This window comes from Mus caroli, chromosome 11, assembly GCF_900094665.2.
Source record: "Mus caroli chromosome 11, CAROLI_EIJ_v1.1, whole genome shotgun sequence".
NCBI lineage: Eukaryota > Metazoa > Chordata > Mammalia > Rodentia > Muridae > Mus > Mus caroli.
In genome coordinates this window covers 82,665,362-82,680,315 of record NC_034580.1, presented here as the reverse complement: position 1 = coordinate 82,680,315, position 14,954 = coordinate 82,665,362, and the positions used below count along the sequence as shown (strand labels likewise).

General features: G+C 43.9%; 1 protein-coding gene and 2 non-coding genes across 6 annotated transcripts in view; all 3 read right to left on the bottom strand.

Annotated features, from left to right (window-relative positions):
• Positions 1-14,954, bottom strand: part of Tex14 (testis expressed 14, intercellular bridge forming factor) — a 159,484-nt gene that overhangs the window by 88,606 nt on the left and 55,924 nt on the right. For all 4 annotated transcript variants that reach the window (XM_021177802.1, XM_021177801.1, XM_021177803.1 and 1 more), the window contains exon 3: positions 2,595-2,709. In XM_021177802.1, the coding sequence (XP_021033461.1) occupies positions 2,595-2,709 (115 nt within the window). The remainder of the gene's footprint in view (positions 1-2,594; positions 2,710-14,954) is intronic.
• LOC115032748 lies at positions 5,349-5,563 on the bottom strand. Its single transcript, XR_003838351.1, has one exon. It is a non-coding gene; the product is annotated as a small nucleolar RNA U3 (small nucleolar RNA).
• Positions 14,640-14,854, bottom strand: LOC115032749. The gene has a single exon (XR_003838352.1). It is a non-coding gene; the product is annotated as a small nucleolar RNA U3 (small nucleolar RNA).

Sequence of the window (14,954 nt, the reverse complement as noted above, 5' to 3'; positions counted from 1 at the left end):
CTCAAGGCCGGCCTGGTCTACCCAGAGTTTCAGGATAACCAGGGCTATAAAGAGAGAACCCTGTCTCAAAAAAAAAAAAAAAAAAAAAAAGCATATGATTGTTTACATGATAAATTCTCTTTATTACTTTAATGGTTAAAAGGGAAAAATCTCTACCTTGTTTTATTCTAAATTTTGTTTAGTTCAGCAATATTAGAAGCAAATTTTCATGAGCTGTTTTTCTTTTTTTAAGATTTATTTATTATTTATGAGTACACTGTAGCTGACTTCAGACACACCAGAAAAGAGCATCGGATCCCATCACAGATAGCTGTGAGCCACCATGGGGTGGCTGGGAATTGAACTCAGGACCTCTGGAAGAGCAATCAGTGCTCTTAACCAGTGAGCCATCTCTCCAGCCCAAGCTGTTTTTCTTCTACTAAAATTCTTTTTAGTATTTTGGCCTTGGGACTGTAATCACTTAGAAGCTTTAATCCTGTCTTTTCAGGTCCCAGGTGCTGCGGGAGCCATGGGTTACCGTGCAGACATGGCCAAGTCCAAGAACCACACCACACACAACCAGTCCCACAAATGGCACAAAAATGGCATCAAGAGCCGGGCAGTGATGGCGCCCACCATTAATCCCAGCACTTGGGAGGCAGAGACAGGAGGATTTCTTAGTTCGAGGCCAGCCTGGTCTACAAAGTGAGTTCCAGGACAGCCAGGGCTATACAGAGAAACCCTGTCTTGGAAAAAAAAAATTTTTTTTCTTTCTTTTCTTCTTCTCCCCCCTCCTCCCCCTCCTCCCCCCACTCCTCCACACAGGCTATCTTTGGGTGGGCCTGGCTGTCCTCCTCCCCCTCTCCACACAGGCTATCTTTGGGTGGGCCTGGTTGTCCTGGTACTGCTACAAGAACTGTGAAAGTGCTTGCTTTCTTCCCGGTCAGGACATATGGCTGAGGGGAGAAAGTGTTACTACCTAGAGAGAGACAAGGAATCCATGACGAGAGTCACATGCCACCAACTCATTACACTGCTGCTCTTCCATAGTAAAATCTCTATCAAGTACTAAACTGAGATTATTTTCATTCCAAGCTATAAAACTCAGGCAAAAATTAGCCTTTCTGAAAAATTGGTATCAACTACATGTTTGTGGGTATTCTGACCTGTTTAAGCAATCAGAATACATAATATAAATTATAACCCAGGGAATAGGAATGGGCCAACAGTGATAGTAATTAGTAATGAGTCACATAATGATTTCCTATAAATCGTATTGTCTCAGGAAATCAATTTTATTAAAACATTTCAAGATAGGGAGATAACTATTTTTGATAAAAATTAATAAAGGTTATTTTTTTAGTATTTTTGAAAAGCAATAGAAGTGGAGCTCAAGGATTAGAGTCCTAGGTTCAACCCTCTAAATTAAAAAGAGATTTGGCCAGGCATAGTGGTACATGCTTTTAATCCCAACACTCTAGCAACAGAGACAGGCAGATCTCTGTGAGTTCAAGGCCAATTTGGTTTACATGGCAAGCTCCAAGGGATACACAGTGAGACCCTGCTTCAGAAAACAAACAAAAAACTAGAAAGAAAGGGAAAAAAAAAACTGTTTCTCCATAAGTTTTTTAAAAGCTGCAACAGCAGTGTCATCTTACAAAGCTTAAGGACTTTGAAAATGAGCTGGCTATGGTAGCACACACCATTAATCCCAGCACTTGGAGGTAAGGGCCAGCAGATCTTAGTGACATGGCAAATTCCAGTACATGAGGGGTCAGGGAGGGAGAAAGGAGGAAGGAAGGAGGGAGAGAGGGACAGTGGGAGGGAGAAAGGAGAAAAATCTGAAAATAGCAATAATATTTTAACATGGAAGGCATTTTTATAAAATATTTAATTAAAACTTAATTATAACTAGTTCTAAGAATTTAGTAAAATCTGAGCCAGGCATGGTGGCGCACGCCTTTAATCCCAGCACTCAGGAGGCAAAAACAGGCGGATGGATTTCTGAGTTCGAAGCCAGTCTGGTCTACAGAATGAGTTCCAGGACAGCCAGGGCTACAGAGAGAAACCCTGTCTTGAAAACCCAAAAAAAAAGAACTTAGTAAAATCTGATAAAGCTAAGAAATTGCATATAATCTTCTGGGAAAGAAAAAAAAGCAAAGAGTGGTAACAAATGGCTATAATCACAAAACTTGGGAAGTAGAGACAGGAAGATCAGAAATTCAAAGGCAGCCTTAGCTCTGTCAGACCCTGTGTATAGACAGACAGGCCAGAGAGATGCCTGAGCAGGTAAAAGTGCTTGCTGCTAAGCCTGACCACCTGAGTTTGACATCCCATTCCCAGGTCCACCATGGTAGAAGAGAATCCGCTCTCCCAACATATCCTCTAACCTATACACACATATGCTAGCACACTTGGAAGTAAAATGTACACAGTGGCTGACATCTGCAATCCCAGGACTCTGAAGGTTGAGAAGAGGTTCGATGTGTGTTCAAGGACAGCCTGGGCTAAACGGTGCCTTGCATACAGCAGGGGATGTAGAGTAAGCCTCTGACTCAAGAAAAATGATTTTTTAAAGCATTCTGTTTTCTAGAGATTGATATTATTGTACTTACTGATTTGGATCTGATCCATAATCCACCAGAACATCCACTAATTTCACATGGCCCAGTAATGCTGCAACAAAGAGCGCTGACTGGCCCCGAGTGTTAACTGCATCAACACAGACTCCTGGAAAACAAAAGCAGATCAGTGTGAACATCAGCTTCATCCTGCGATGGAACTGGTCAAATTTATACTGGGCGGAATTTTTGGTTTTGTGTTTTATGTATGTGTGTGGTATATAAAAAGGCCAGAAGGGGACATCAAGAGCTCAAGTTACAGGAGGCTGTGAGCTAGGAACCAAACTCTTAACTCACCCTCTTAACTACTAAGGCATCTCTGCAGTTCTGTGTGCTTTTCACTTTTGAAACAGGGTCTCAGTCCAACCCAACCTGAAACTCCTAATCCACCCCCAAGTGCTGGAATTACAGGCCTGTGTCAGTACACTACATAGGGAGAAATCCCTACCTCTTCTGTTATTTACCTCATTTGCTGATTTAAGATAAGTGCTCTATGGGCATTGAAGAGATGACTCTGTGGGTTAACAACATTGGATGTGTTTTCACAAGGTTGGGGTTTGCTTCCCAGAACCCATACAGTCAGTCACAACCCTTTTTGCTGCTCTTTTTGTTTGTTTGTTTGGTTGGTTTTTTTTGTTGTTGTTGTTTTTGTTTTGTTTTTTTGGTTTTGTTTTGTTTTGGGGGGGGGGGTTCGAGACAGGGTTTCTCTGTGTAGCCCTGGCTGTCCTGGAACTCACTCTGTAGTCCAGGCTGGCCTCGAACTCAGAAATCCACCTGCCTCTGCCTCCCAAGTGCTAGGATTAAAGGCGTGCGCCACCACGCCCAGCTAGTCAAAACCCTTTTTAACTCCAGTTCCAAGGGATCCATTGACCTTCTCTGGCCTCCTATGGCACTCTATCAACACAGTGCCAGACATGCATGCAGATAAGATTTCATATGCATAAAATAAAGCGAGCATTAAAAAAAAAAAAAAGGCAAACATCTGTATGTCCAGGCTGGCCTGAGTTTAAGGTTCTCCTGCCTCATCCTACAAAATAACTAGTACTAAGGGCTACACCACCATAAACTGGAAGAAAAAAACGTCCATAGGCAGGAGGATCATCACACATTTATAAACTAGCCTGGTCTGCAGATTGAGTTCCAGGCTAACCAAGCAATTCATGGCAAAACTGCATTTAAATAAACAAAACCAAACAAATCACTTTTCAATATTTTTCTGGTTGTGCCTAGGATTTCTGGTTATGGCTCTTGCAGAGTACCCAGGTTCCATTCCCAGCATCCACCAACCTGCAGTACTAGTTCCAGGAAATTAAATCCATCTTTTGACATGTGCTTTAGGCACCTTTCAGTCCACCGGAAACCTGAAAACTGGCAGGTGAAGCACACATTTACCTCCCCCCCACCCCCCATCCCCGCCCTTTGGTTTTTCAAAACAAGGTTTCTCTTGGTAGCCCTGTCTGTCCTGGAACGAACTCTAAACCAAGCTGGCCTTAAACTTGGAGATCACCTGGGCTATACCACCAGATTGCGCCACCACCGCCTAGCTTTCATTCACATAAATTACAAAATGAAACAGAACAAAAACCCTTGTGACTGCAAGGTGGTTCATCTGACAAAGGCATCAACAACCAAACCTGACAAATTGAGTTCAAACCATCCTTACCCACTTAAGACAGAATCAACTCCTGCCAGTTGTCCTCTGACTTTCACACTTTAGCTGTGGCAAGTGTATCATCCCACAAATACACAAAATACAATTTTTGACCTTTTTGAGGCAGAGCTGAATTTTCATGTTTCTTTTATTTCACTATGCAGCCATGCTGGAACTGAGACTCACTAGGCTTGCCAAGGCTGGCCTTGAAATCAGATTCCCCAACCTCTGTTTGCCTCTCGAGCACTGGGTTTATAAGTGTATTGAGTTTTTGTTGTGAGTGTGCTGAAAACTGAACCTGAAGACAGGGTGGCTTAGAGGTCTTCATGTCTAGCTTCAACACTTTCCATTTAATCAGCGACCTGTTGGCTTTCTCATCAATTTATAGGAAAGTAGTGGCATATCTTATTCTCACCATAGTAAAAGAAAAGTACATAAAATCCTAGATGACTACTCAGCAAAAACTTAATAGAAACATGGATAGAATAACATAAAAAATCCTATAATACATATTTGTAAAAGCACAAGATAGTACCTAGAAAACCCTTCTTTATGGGATGTTTCAGGAACATGGTAAATACTCAGGGTCTTTCTTGCCAAGAACAGTTAAAAAAGTAGATTTTGAGGAAAGCTTAAACATAAGATACAAACACATGCACAGACAGAGATCATATGAATACAAGATGCACTATTCTACATTTTAGGATAAATAAAAGCGTGCTTTAAATTTTTTTTTTTTAAAGGTTACCAGAAAAGTGTGGTCTCCTGAAAATTTCAAGACCAGCAGTTGTGGCTCATGCCTTTAATCCCAACACTTGGGTGACATAATGTGGAGGACTGCTGAGTTCGAAGGCAACCAGGGTTAAACAGAGAAACCCTGTCTTGGAAAAAGATAAAAGAAAAAAAAAAAAAAGCCACTTCATTTAATATACAAGATTTAGGATATACCAGTCCATAGCAGCCTAGCAAAATAAGAGTGAAAAGAGAATGGCATGAGCACATAGTCAGTCTAAAGAACCAAAATGCTCAAAGACATCCACCATGTCTCTTAAGAGACAAACTTTCTAACTTTTGCAGACATGTAAAATAAAACCGAGTCCACTCAGACTGCGTTCCCTCCCTCTCACCCTCCCGAAGGAGAGAAGAACGATCATCAATGGCAAGAGGCAGCTGCAACCAAGCAGCACCTAGAGCCGGCTTCACGCTCAGGAGGGGACGCTACGTCTCGTCCTCGTGGTTTCGGGTGCTCTACACAGTCAGAGAAACTTCTCTAGTAACGAACTATAGAAATGATCCCTGAAAGTATAGTCTTAACTTCACGCTCCACACGGCGACGCACTGCTCCGGACGCACCCACATCTTAGTCACGGCGACTGACGCACAGACGCCCCGTGCCATCCCTGGCCGCGCCTCTATCTCACACCGCGTCTGCCCACGCGGGGACACCGGCTCTGACAGACAGAAACCTCTCCAGACCCTGTCCACGGGGCATTTTGAGTCGCTACCGTTTCCCTACACCACGCAGACTGTCACCGCGATTAGCATACGGTCGCCGAACAGCCAATCGGATCACAGTCCCACTTGCCCCGTCCCACTTCCGCCTGCGATGGGTCACTGGCTGCCACTCGCCTCCCTGTCGCCCGCCCGCGACTGCGCTTCCTCCATGCGGCCGAAAGCTTCGCGAAGCCGCAAGCAAGTTCTCAGGCGCGCGCCAGTTTGGATTACTGGATCAAGCCTTCCGCGAGGAAGAAACGAAAAAATCACGTGGGGAAAATTGCCATTCCAGGACTGCACGCTCTATTTAATAAATTCTGTCCCGTGACCAAAGACATCTGAAACTGCACCTGTCGGAACACTGTGGAGATTGAGGCAACTGCTTTTTCCCAAGCCAGATTTAGTTAGCTACAAGTGAAACCCATGGTAAAAACCACCCAAAAATCTCCAGATTGAAATTCATACATACAAAGTTTATTTATGACATTCTAAAATACATAAAATTTGGGGGTGGGAGAGATGGCTCAGCAATTAAGAGCACTGGCTGCTCCCCCAGAAGACCCGCGTTCCATTTCTAGCACTCATGACAGCTTACAATTTAACATCAGTTCCAGGGAATCAGAAACCACACAAACATACAGACAGAACCTTTTCATTTCCTTCCATCCAGGTTGCCAATTCCCCCCTTTCCTCCTCCAGCTTTATTGGAATGATTTTAAATTACTTTTTTTTCTATTTCTAGGATTTCTGTTGCCTTTTCCTGCTGACTTTTAAAAATGTATCACCACAGCCAGGCAGTGACGGACATGTCTTTAATCTCGGCACGGAGGAGGCAGACACAAGTGGATATCTGTGGGTTCCAGGACAGCCTGGACTACAGACAGGGTTCCAGGACAGCTGAGGCTACACAGAGAAACTCTGTACTAAAAACAAACACAAAAACAAAAGGAACAAACTTATTTCCACAAATAAAACATAGTTGTCAAAGTGATATAGTGTACAAAAAAACCTTGATTTCTGTGAAAATACATTTCTCTGCAATTCCTGGATAGCTCCAAACTATGTTAACTTTGAGCATTAATGTTTACTTTGGGTTTTAGAATTTGTCTTTGAAACAAACGTGCGGTCCATCTTTGCCATTGCCGTCTGTATATCCAGCATCAGCACCTGTGTTAGGCTTTTATCCCCATTTCCCTAGCACAGCCATCAATGTCTGTCTTTTCAGCTTGTTTAGTCCCACTCAGCTTTATGATATAGGAGGGCCTGATGCCGATGTCGCTCAGTGCTATTTAACAGCTACTACAAGGTCACCATCATGCTAAAAATTACAGTTATATATGGAATTTTATCTCCTACATGGGAACGCACTCAGACCCAGAAGGGCGTACTGGTCTTTAGTGATCCCATTATTTTAATCTCTAACTCACCAGTGGCACAGAAAGGGTGTTCTTTATACATAACACCTCTACCAAACTAAATCTTTTTTTTTTGGGGGGGGGGGAGGATAGCTAAATGCAAAATCACTCCTCTCTTTCCTCCTGTCACAGTACATGTAAAGCTCACTGGCCTGTGAACAGCCTCTCTCTACCAACCTTTGCCCAGGGAAGAGGATTCAGAGAAAATTCTATGACCCTCAACCAGAAAAGGGAGGGCAACAAAGGGCTGTACTATGCATTCTTTTTTTAATATGTAACTTTTTTAAAAGATTTATTTACTTATTATATGTAAGTACATTGTAGCTGTCTTTTGACACTCCAGAAGAGGGAGTCAGATCTGGTTATGGATGGCTGTGAGCCACCATGTGGTTGCTGGGATTTGAACTCAGGATCTTTGGAAGAACATTCAGTGCTCTTACCTGCTGAGCCATCTCACCAGCCCTTGTTCACGACTCCCTGACCCACTGAAGCAGTTGTTTTACTGAAATAGATGAATATGTGACCAGTTTCACCGCCCAGACAGTACTTCACTTCGGTGCAGTCTTTCTGAATGTGTCCAAATTTACCACAAGAACAGAACTGTTCATCTGAGTGGTCATGGTCACAGCAAGATGGTCTGCCTTGCCAGGACTGTAGCAGACCTAATCTTGTTCCTTGCATGTTATCTCCTTCCAACCTAGCAAGGCTGGCTGTGACCATTTGAAGTTTAAGTGGAGCCACCTGCTGTGCTGCTCCTTTGATGTGCCACTACCTGCCTGAGGCCCAACCTGCCTGAGGCTGAACCGGTTCTCTTCCAAGAATTTTCCGGAGTTAGCCAAACTTCGATCTTCGAGAGTTCCCACTAAAAGGCTGACCTATCTACTTCAAAGAAACTTTGCATGGCTAGGGATGGGCCACCCCTCTTCTTCATAAAGCATGTTTACTGACATTAAAATTGAACCTTGATCAGAATGACTGTCTTGGTTTCATCTCTCTCTCTCTCTCTCTCTCTCTCTCTCTCTCTCGATCCGCCTAGCCCCCCTCTTCTCTTCCAGATTCCAAGATGCCTTTCCAGACTAGAACCCAGACATGTGAGCCGCTGGCCCGACACCTTTACCAAAAGTAGCAGACATCCTCCTAGATATCACAGATCTTGGCAAGATTACCAAGCTTACCAGTAATAATAGATGTCTGTGGGGCAATGGGCTATGCACAGACAGTCTAGTCTCCAGTCAAGCTGAGGTCTTGAATCCCCGGTAGGACCTGATGGGTGGTAATTTTCACCTACATGGGACAGTAGGCGATCGACCATGTCTCCTGGACCCCTGGCTTCTGTCGAAATTACCACCCGCACAGCCCCCACAACCCCCACAGGAGAGGCTCATGGCTAGCAGTCATGTAGACAATGTCCCAAGCTTCTGGCCTTCTGGCTAGACTCCTCCCCACAGTTACCCAGCAACAGCAAGATAACAAGCCCCCTATAAGAGGGGCTGTTTGCCCCCCAACTTGCTCCCTAAGCTTTTACCTCTCTCTCTAAGCCTTCATCTTTCTTACTCTCTAACTCTCTTTCTCTCTTCCTTCTCTCCTCTTGGCCATGCTCTCTCTCTCTCTCTCTCTCTCTCTCTCTCTCTCTCTCTCTCTCTCTCTCTCCCTCCCTCCCTCCCTCCCTCTCTTCTCTCTTCTCTCTTTCCCCCTGCCTTTCTACAATAAAGCTCTAAAACCATAGACTGTCTCTGTTCATCAAGGCCCGAACTAAAGACACTCGCCTGCACGGAAACCACCCAGTGCCACCCACCACCCACCCCTGCCCTCTTCCTGTATCTCTGGGGTTGAGTGCCGCCCTGGGGCCCCTATTCTGTTCTCAGCTTCTCTGCAGCACTGTATCCAGTGTGGGATGCTGGAAACTGAGAACCTGGTACCGGTGGCTGCCCCTTGTCCATCCCCCACCACGTGGGGTCAGTCGCCTCACACAGCCAGATGTGCACCCGGGGCCACGTGGAAAGCATCTGGCAGTCCTCCCGCGTCTGCCCGCCCAGAGCACCGGAACTCTGGTGGGATGCAGGCTCTCTCTCCCACTCCCCTCCTTCTCCTTCACCCATAGCCCCGCAGATGTCTGGTAGAGATGAAAAAACAAACTGAAACCTCTATCCAAAGTAAACCACCCCTGTCACAGCTTCTTACTTTATAACCCCGTTCATCACCAGTAGGGCACTCTCTGGACCAGTGGCCAAACCATCCACACCCAAAGCCCTCGATGCCCACAGCTGCTGTTAGAGCTTCTGTGTTTCAGTCCCTGCAGGAGTGGGGACTCCACCATAGGCCCCCAAAGGCAGCTCTCAAAGCAGTGGATGTGTTTTCAGGGTCCTTGCTGGCACCATACAAAGGTCTGCCATGTTGCCAATTCTTGGTTTTCCTAAGCTACTGAGGTGTTTTCCAGCAAGTCCTTGCTATGCTCTAACTTTAGGTTATTTCCCTTTCGTTTTTGTTTGTTGAGACAAGGTCTCATGTAACCCAGATTGTCTTCATATTTGCTATTATATTCAAGTATGTCCTTAAACCCTGAACCTCCCTTCCACTACTTCCCAAGTGCTCTGATAGAGAGTGCAGATAAAGAGCCACCACACCTAGCTTTTCTTCTACAAGTCTCAGCCTTGAATTAAGATCTTTGGTCCATTTTAAATTAATTTTGGGGCAGAATGAGAGAGAGTTCTAATAAATTCTTCTACATATGGATACCCGGTTTCCCCAGTGGCAGATTTTTGAAGAGGCTGTCTTTTCTCCTATGCATTTTTTAAAAAGTACCAGTAGCTCTGTGGACATGTTAATTAATTTCCATGTCCTCTATTCCGCTGGCTTATCTGTTTGTCTGTTTTTTTGTTTTTTGGGTTTTTTTTTTTTGGTTTTTTTTTTTTTTTTTTTTTTTTTTTTTTTTTTTGGTTTTTTGAGACAGGGTTTCTCTTTTTAGCTCTGGCTGTCCTGGAGCTCACTTTGTAGACCAGGCTGGCCTCGAACTCAGAAATCCGCCTGCCTCTGCCTCCCGAGTGCTGGGATTAAAGGCGTGCGCCACCACGCCCGGCTTGTTTTTTTGTTTTTTTAAGATTTATGTATTATGGGCTGGTGAGATGGCTCGGTGGTTAAGAGCACTGACTGCTCTTCTGGAGGTCATAAGTTCAAATCCCACCAACCACATAGTGGCTCACAGCCATCTGCATTGAGATCTGATGCCTGATGCCCTCTTTTGGTGTATCTGAAGACAACTATAGTGTACTCATATATATATATATATAATAAACAAGTATTTTTTAAAAAGATTTATTTATTATGCCGGCAGTGGTGGTGCATGCCTTTAATCCCAGCGCTTGGGAGGCAGAGACAGGCGGATTTCTGAGTTTGAGGCCAGCCTGGTCTACAGAGTGTGTTCCAGGATAGCCAGGGCTACACAGAGAAACCCTGTCTCAAAAAACCAAATTAATAAATAAATTAATTAATTTAAAAAATATTTGTAAAAACAAAACAAACAAACAAACAAAAAAGATTTGTTTATTATACATAAGTACACTGTAGCTGTCTTCAGACACTCCAGAAGAGGGTGTCAGATCTCATTATGATGTTGTGAGCCACCATGTGATTGCTGGGATTTGAACTGACGACCTTTGGAAGAGCAGTCAGTGTTCTTAATCGCCGCTGAGCCATCTCTCCAACCTCTATGTTATTTGTTTTTGTGCCAGTATCATACATGCTTTTTGTTAGACTAAAATTATGATTTAAAATCAAGTCCCACTTTGAGCTTTCTGTTTTGGATTGTGTGTTAATCAGGGTCCTGTTAATCATCAAAACAAACAGAATGAACCCTTATTATAAAAGAAGCATATGAGATTGGCTTACATGGAATGTAGTGGTTAGAATAGATATGGACTCCATAGTGTTTGAATGTTTGGCCCATAGGGAGTGGCACTATTAGGGGGTGTGGCTTCTTCATTGCAGTAGGTGTGGCCTTGTTTGAGGAAGTAAGCCACTGTTGAGGCGGGCTTTGAAAGGTCTTATATAAAACTCAAGCTTTGCCAGTGTTGACAGAGCCCTTTAGCTGCCTTCAGATCAGGATGTAGAGCTCTCAGCTCCTTCTCTAGCACCGTGTCTGCCTTCGGGCTCTCGTGTTCCCCACCACGGTAATAATGAACTGACCTCTGGACTGTAAGTCAGCCCCAATTAAATGTCCTTTATAAGAGTTGCCATGGGCATGGTGTTTCTTCACAGCAATGAAGCACAGGCTGGGTATCTGTATGGTTGAAAGGCTGAGAAATGGGTAGTGGCTCAGTCCACAGACAAGTCCTGGAGGAATCCTGGAAAGATGCCGGTCTTTGTTCCACTTGAAAAGCTGAAGAAGCTATGTTCTGATGTCCAAGGATGGCAAGAACAACAAACGGGAATAGGGTCGGTGCATGCATCCACATGAGCAAAGACAGCATCACTGTTTTTCCCTCAAACTGCATTATATCTAGGCCACCAGGAAAGGCCAAGCTCATTCATAAACAGGGTCTTCCCCCACCCCATTTAATCATTCCAGAAAGTATCCCCACAGAACAACCAGAAGTGTCTCTCTTACCTGGTATCAGATACAATCACACAATCAACTAAGATCAATCATCACAAGGCTTTGGCTTTCCTGACCCTCTGTGGACTTGAGAGGGAGTCTCATGTGTTGCCGGTTGGTGGTCTTCAGCTTGGTATCTGGTTTAAGATGACCTCTACTCAGCCTCTACTCCCCAAGTGCTGAGATAACAAGTGTTGAGGTATGTTTTACCAAAAGGTCATTACTGAGCATACAGAAAAACTACTGAATACTAAGTGTGGTGACACAAGTCTGTAACCCCCACTTGGAGGCTGACTTGAGAGCCGACTTGTTTGACGACATAACAAGACTGCATCAGGTGCCTATTTGTAGAGTGATTCTGTACCCTGCTACTGGGCTCAAAGTGTGTATCAGATCTAAAAATTTTCTCATGGTTCATTTCAGGTAGGACATCATATCATCTGCAAATAGAGATGATCTGACATCTTCCTTTATTAACTGTATCCTTTCTCTTTATTTCTTGGCCATATTATCCTAGCTAGGATTTCACCCTTATAGTCAATGAAAGTAGATATAAAGATTAACAGTATTCTTAACAAGTGATGCCTCGCCGGGCGGTAGTGGTGCACACCTTTAATCCCAGCACTTGAGAGGCAGAGGCAGGCGGATTTCTGTGTTCGAGGTCAGCCTGGTCTACAAAATGAATTCCAGGACAGCCAGGGCTACACAGAAAAACCCAGTCTCAAAAAAACAAACAAAAAAAAAAAGTGATGCCTCCGGAATTTTTCCAATTTAATATAAATTTGGCTTTGAGGTTTGTCAAGGAAACAAAACCAAAAAACCCCACGTGCAACAGTGAGTATGTGGAGGTCAGAGGACAGCTCCCAGGAGTTAATCATTTGGGACCCAGGGAATGAACTCTGCTTGCCAAGCTTCCCACGAAGCACCTTTACTCACTGAACCATCTTGCCAGGGCCATACTTGGGGTTTTTAAATGTTAGACTGTATCACTTTTAATTTTTTTAAAAGATTTATTATACATTATACACTGTAGCTGTCTTCAGACACACCAGAAGAGGGCATCCGATCTCATTACAGATGGTTGTGAACCACTATGTGGTTGCTGGGATTTGAACTCAGGACCTCTGGAAGAGAAGTCAGTGCTCTTACCTGCTGAGCCTCCAGGCCCCACTTTTAATTTTTAGCATCACCAGGTGAATGTAACATAAGTCACTGAGCAATTGCTGCAGGGTCTCCCTGTGCAGCCCAAGTGGGTTTATACTGGTGATCCTCCTTTCCAAACTTACTTTCTTTCTGTTTTTTAAGATTTTATTATTACATCTAAGTACACTGTAGTTGTCTTCAGACGCACCAGAAGAGGGCATCAGATCTCATTATGGGTGGTTGTGAGCCACCATGTGGTTGCTGGGATTTGAACTCAGGACCTTCAGAAGAGCAGTCAGTGCTCTTAACCACTAAGCCATCTCTCCAGCCCTACCAAACTTTCTTTATTACACTACTGGGGATGGAAACTAAAGGCTCTGAAAGCACCAGGCAAATGCTCTATAATAAGCCAGAACTTTATATACAGAGTTTGGCTAGATATTCATTTATTACATTGCCGAGGCTAGTCCTGAATACTTGGATTCAAGTGACCCTCTTCTTTAATGTTGGGATTTCATATGCCTTTAAGTAATGTTTTTAGTTTCTTAGTTTTGGTCGGTTTGTTTGTTTGTTTGGTTTTTGGTTTTTGGAGACAGGGCTTCTCTGTATAGCCCTGCTGGCTGTCCTGGAACTCACTTTGTAGACCAGGCTGGCCTCGAACTCAGAAATCCGCCTGCCTCTGTCTCCTGAGTGCTGGGATTAAAGGCGTGTGAAACCTCACCCGGCCTTTCTTTCTTTTCTTTTTTCTTTTTGTACTGAGACTTTTGAACCCAGAGGTGGTCTTCATGATGGGCAAGTGCTCTACGACTGAGAGCAGAGCAGCCTATACTGACTTTTAAAAAGCCTAGGCCACCGTGAACTCATTATGTGTAGATGAGGAGGACTTTGAAATCCCAATCCTTCAGCTTCTATTTTTCAAGTGCTAGGATGTAGGGGACCACCACACACGGTTTCTGTTATGTCACAACTTTCTGCCAAATCCCCAGCCCTAGTTTATGAATATAGCAATGTCGTAATGTACATAATTACTTTGCATAACATGACAGCGAATGAAAACAAGCCTGTCAAGGTGTATATATAACCTGAACCTGCATTTCTATTCATGTCAAAACCCTTTGTATTTTGCATGTAACTTTCACTAAAAATTGTTCAGTGTGGTGGAACATGATTATAACACTTATGCAAATTGTCAAAGGATGAGTGACCAACTAACAGCTCTCCAAGTAATTTACTTTTCAATAGTTATGTGCACATATAAAACACCCAAGCCAGACCTTCGAGGGATGCGATCCTCGGTGAGTTCCTGGACAACCAAAGCAAAAAATGAAACTTTAAAAAAAAAAAAAACTACCAGAAAAATGTGGTCTCCTGAAAATTTCAAGGCAGTTGTGGCCTATGCCTTTAATCCCAACAGTTGGGTGGCAGAGTCTGGAGGACTGCTGAGTTCGAAGACAACCAGGGTTAAAGAGAAACCCTGTCTCGGAAAAAGCTAAAAGAAAATAAAAAACAAAAACAAAACCACTTTAATAAACATACAAGCTAATAAAAGGAACAGCAAGGTTTACATTATACTAATTAATAAAACAGTTTAACAAAATTAGAGTGAAAGGATAATGGCATGAGCACATAGTCTAAAGCACCAAAATGCTCAAAGGTGCACACCAAAGTACAAGACACTAAGACAACCTTAAAAAACAAAGAGAATAAACTTTCTGGCTTTTGCAGACATGTAAAACAAAACGGAACCCACTCAGACTGCGTTCCCTCCCTCTCACCCTCCCGAAGGAGAGAAGAACGATCATCAATGGCAAGAGGCAGCTACAACCAAGCAGCACCTAGAGCCGGCTTCACGCTCAGGAGGGGACGCTACGTCTCGTCCTCGTGGTTTCGGGTGCTCTACACAGTCAGAGAAACTTCTCTAGTAACGAACTATAGAAATGATCCCTGAAAGTATAGTCTTAACTTCACGCTCCACACGGCGACGCACTGCTCCGGACGCACCCACATCTTAGTCACGGCGACTGACGCACAGACGCCCCGTGCCATCCCTGGCCGCGCCT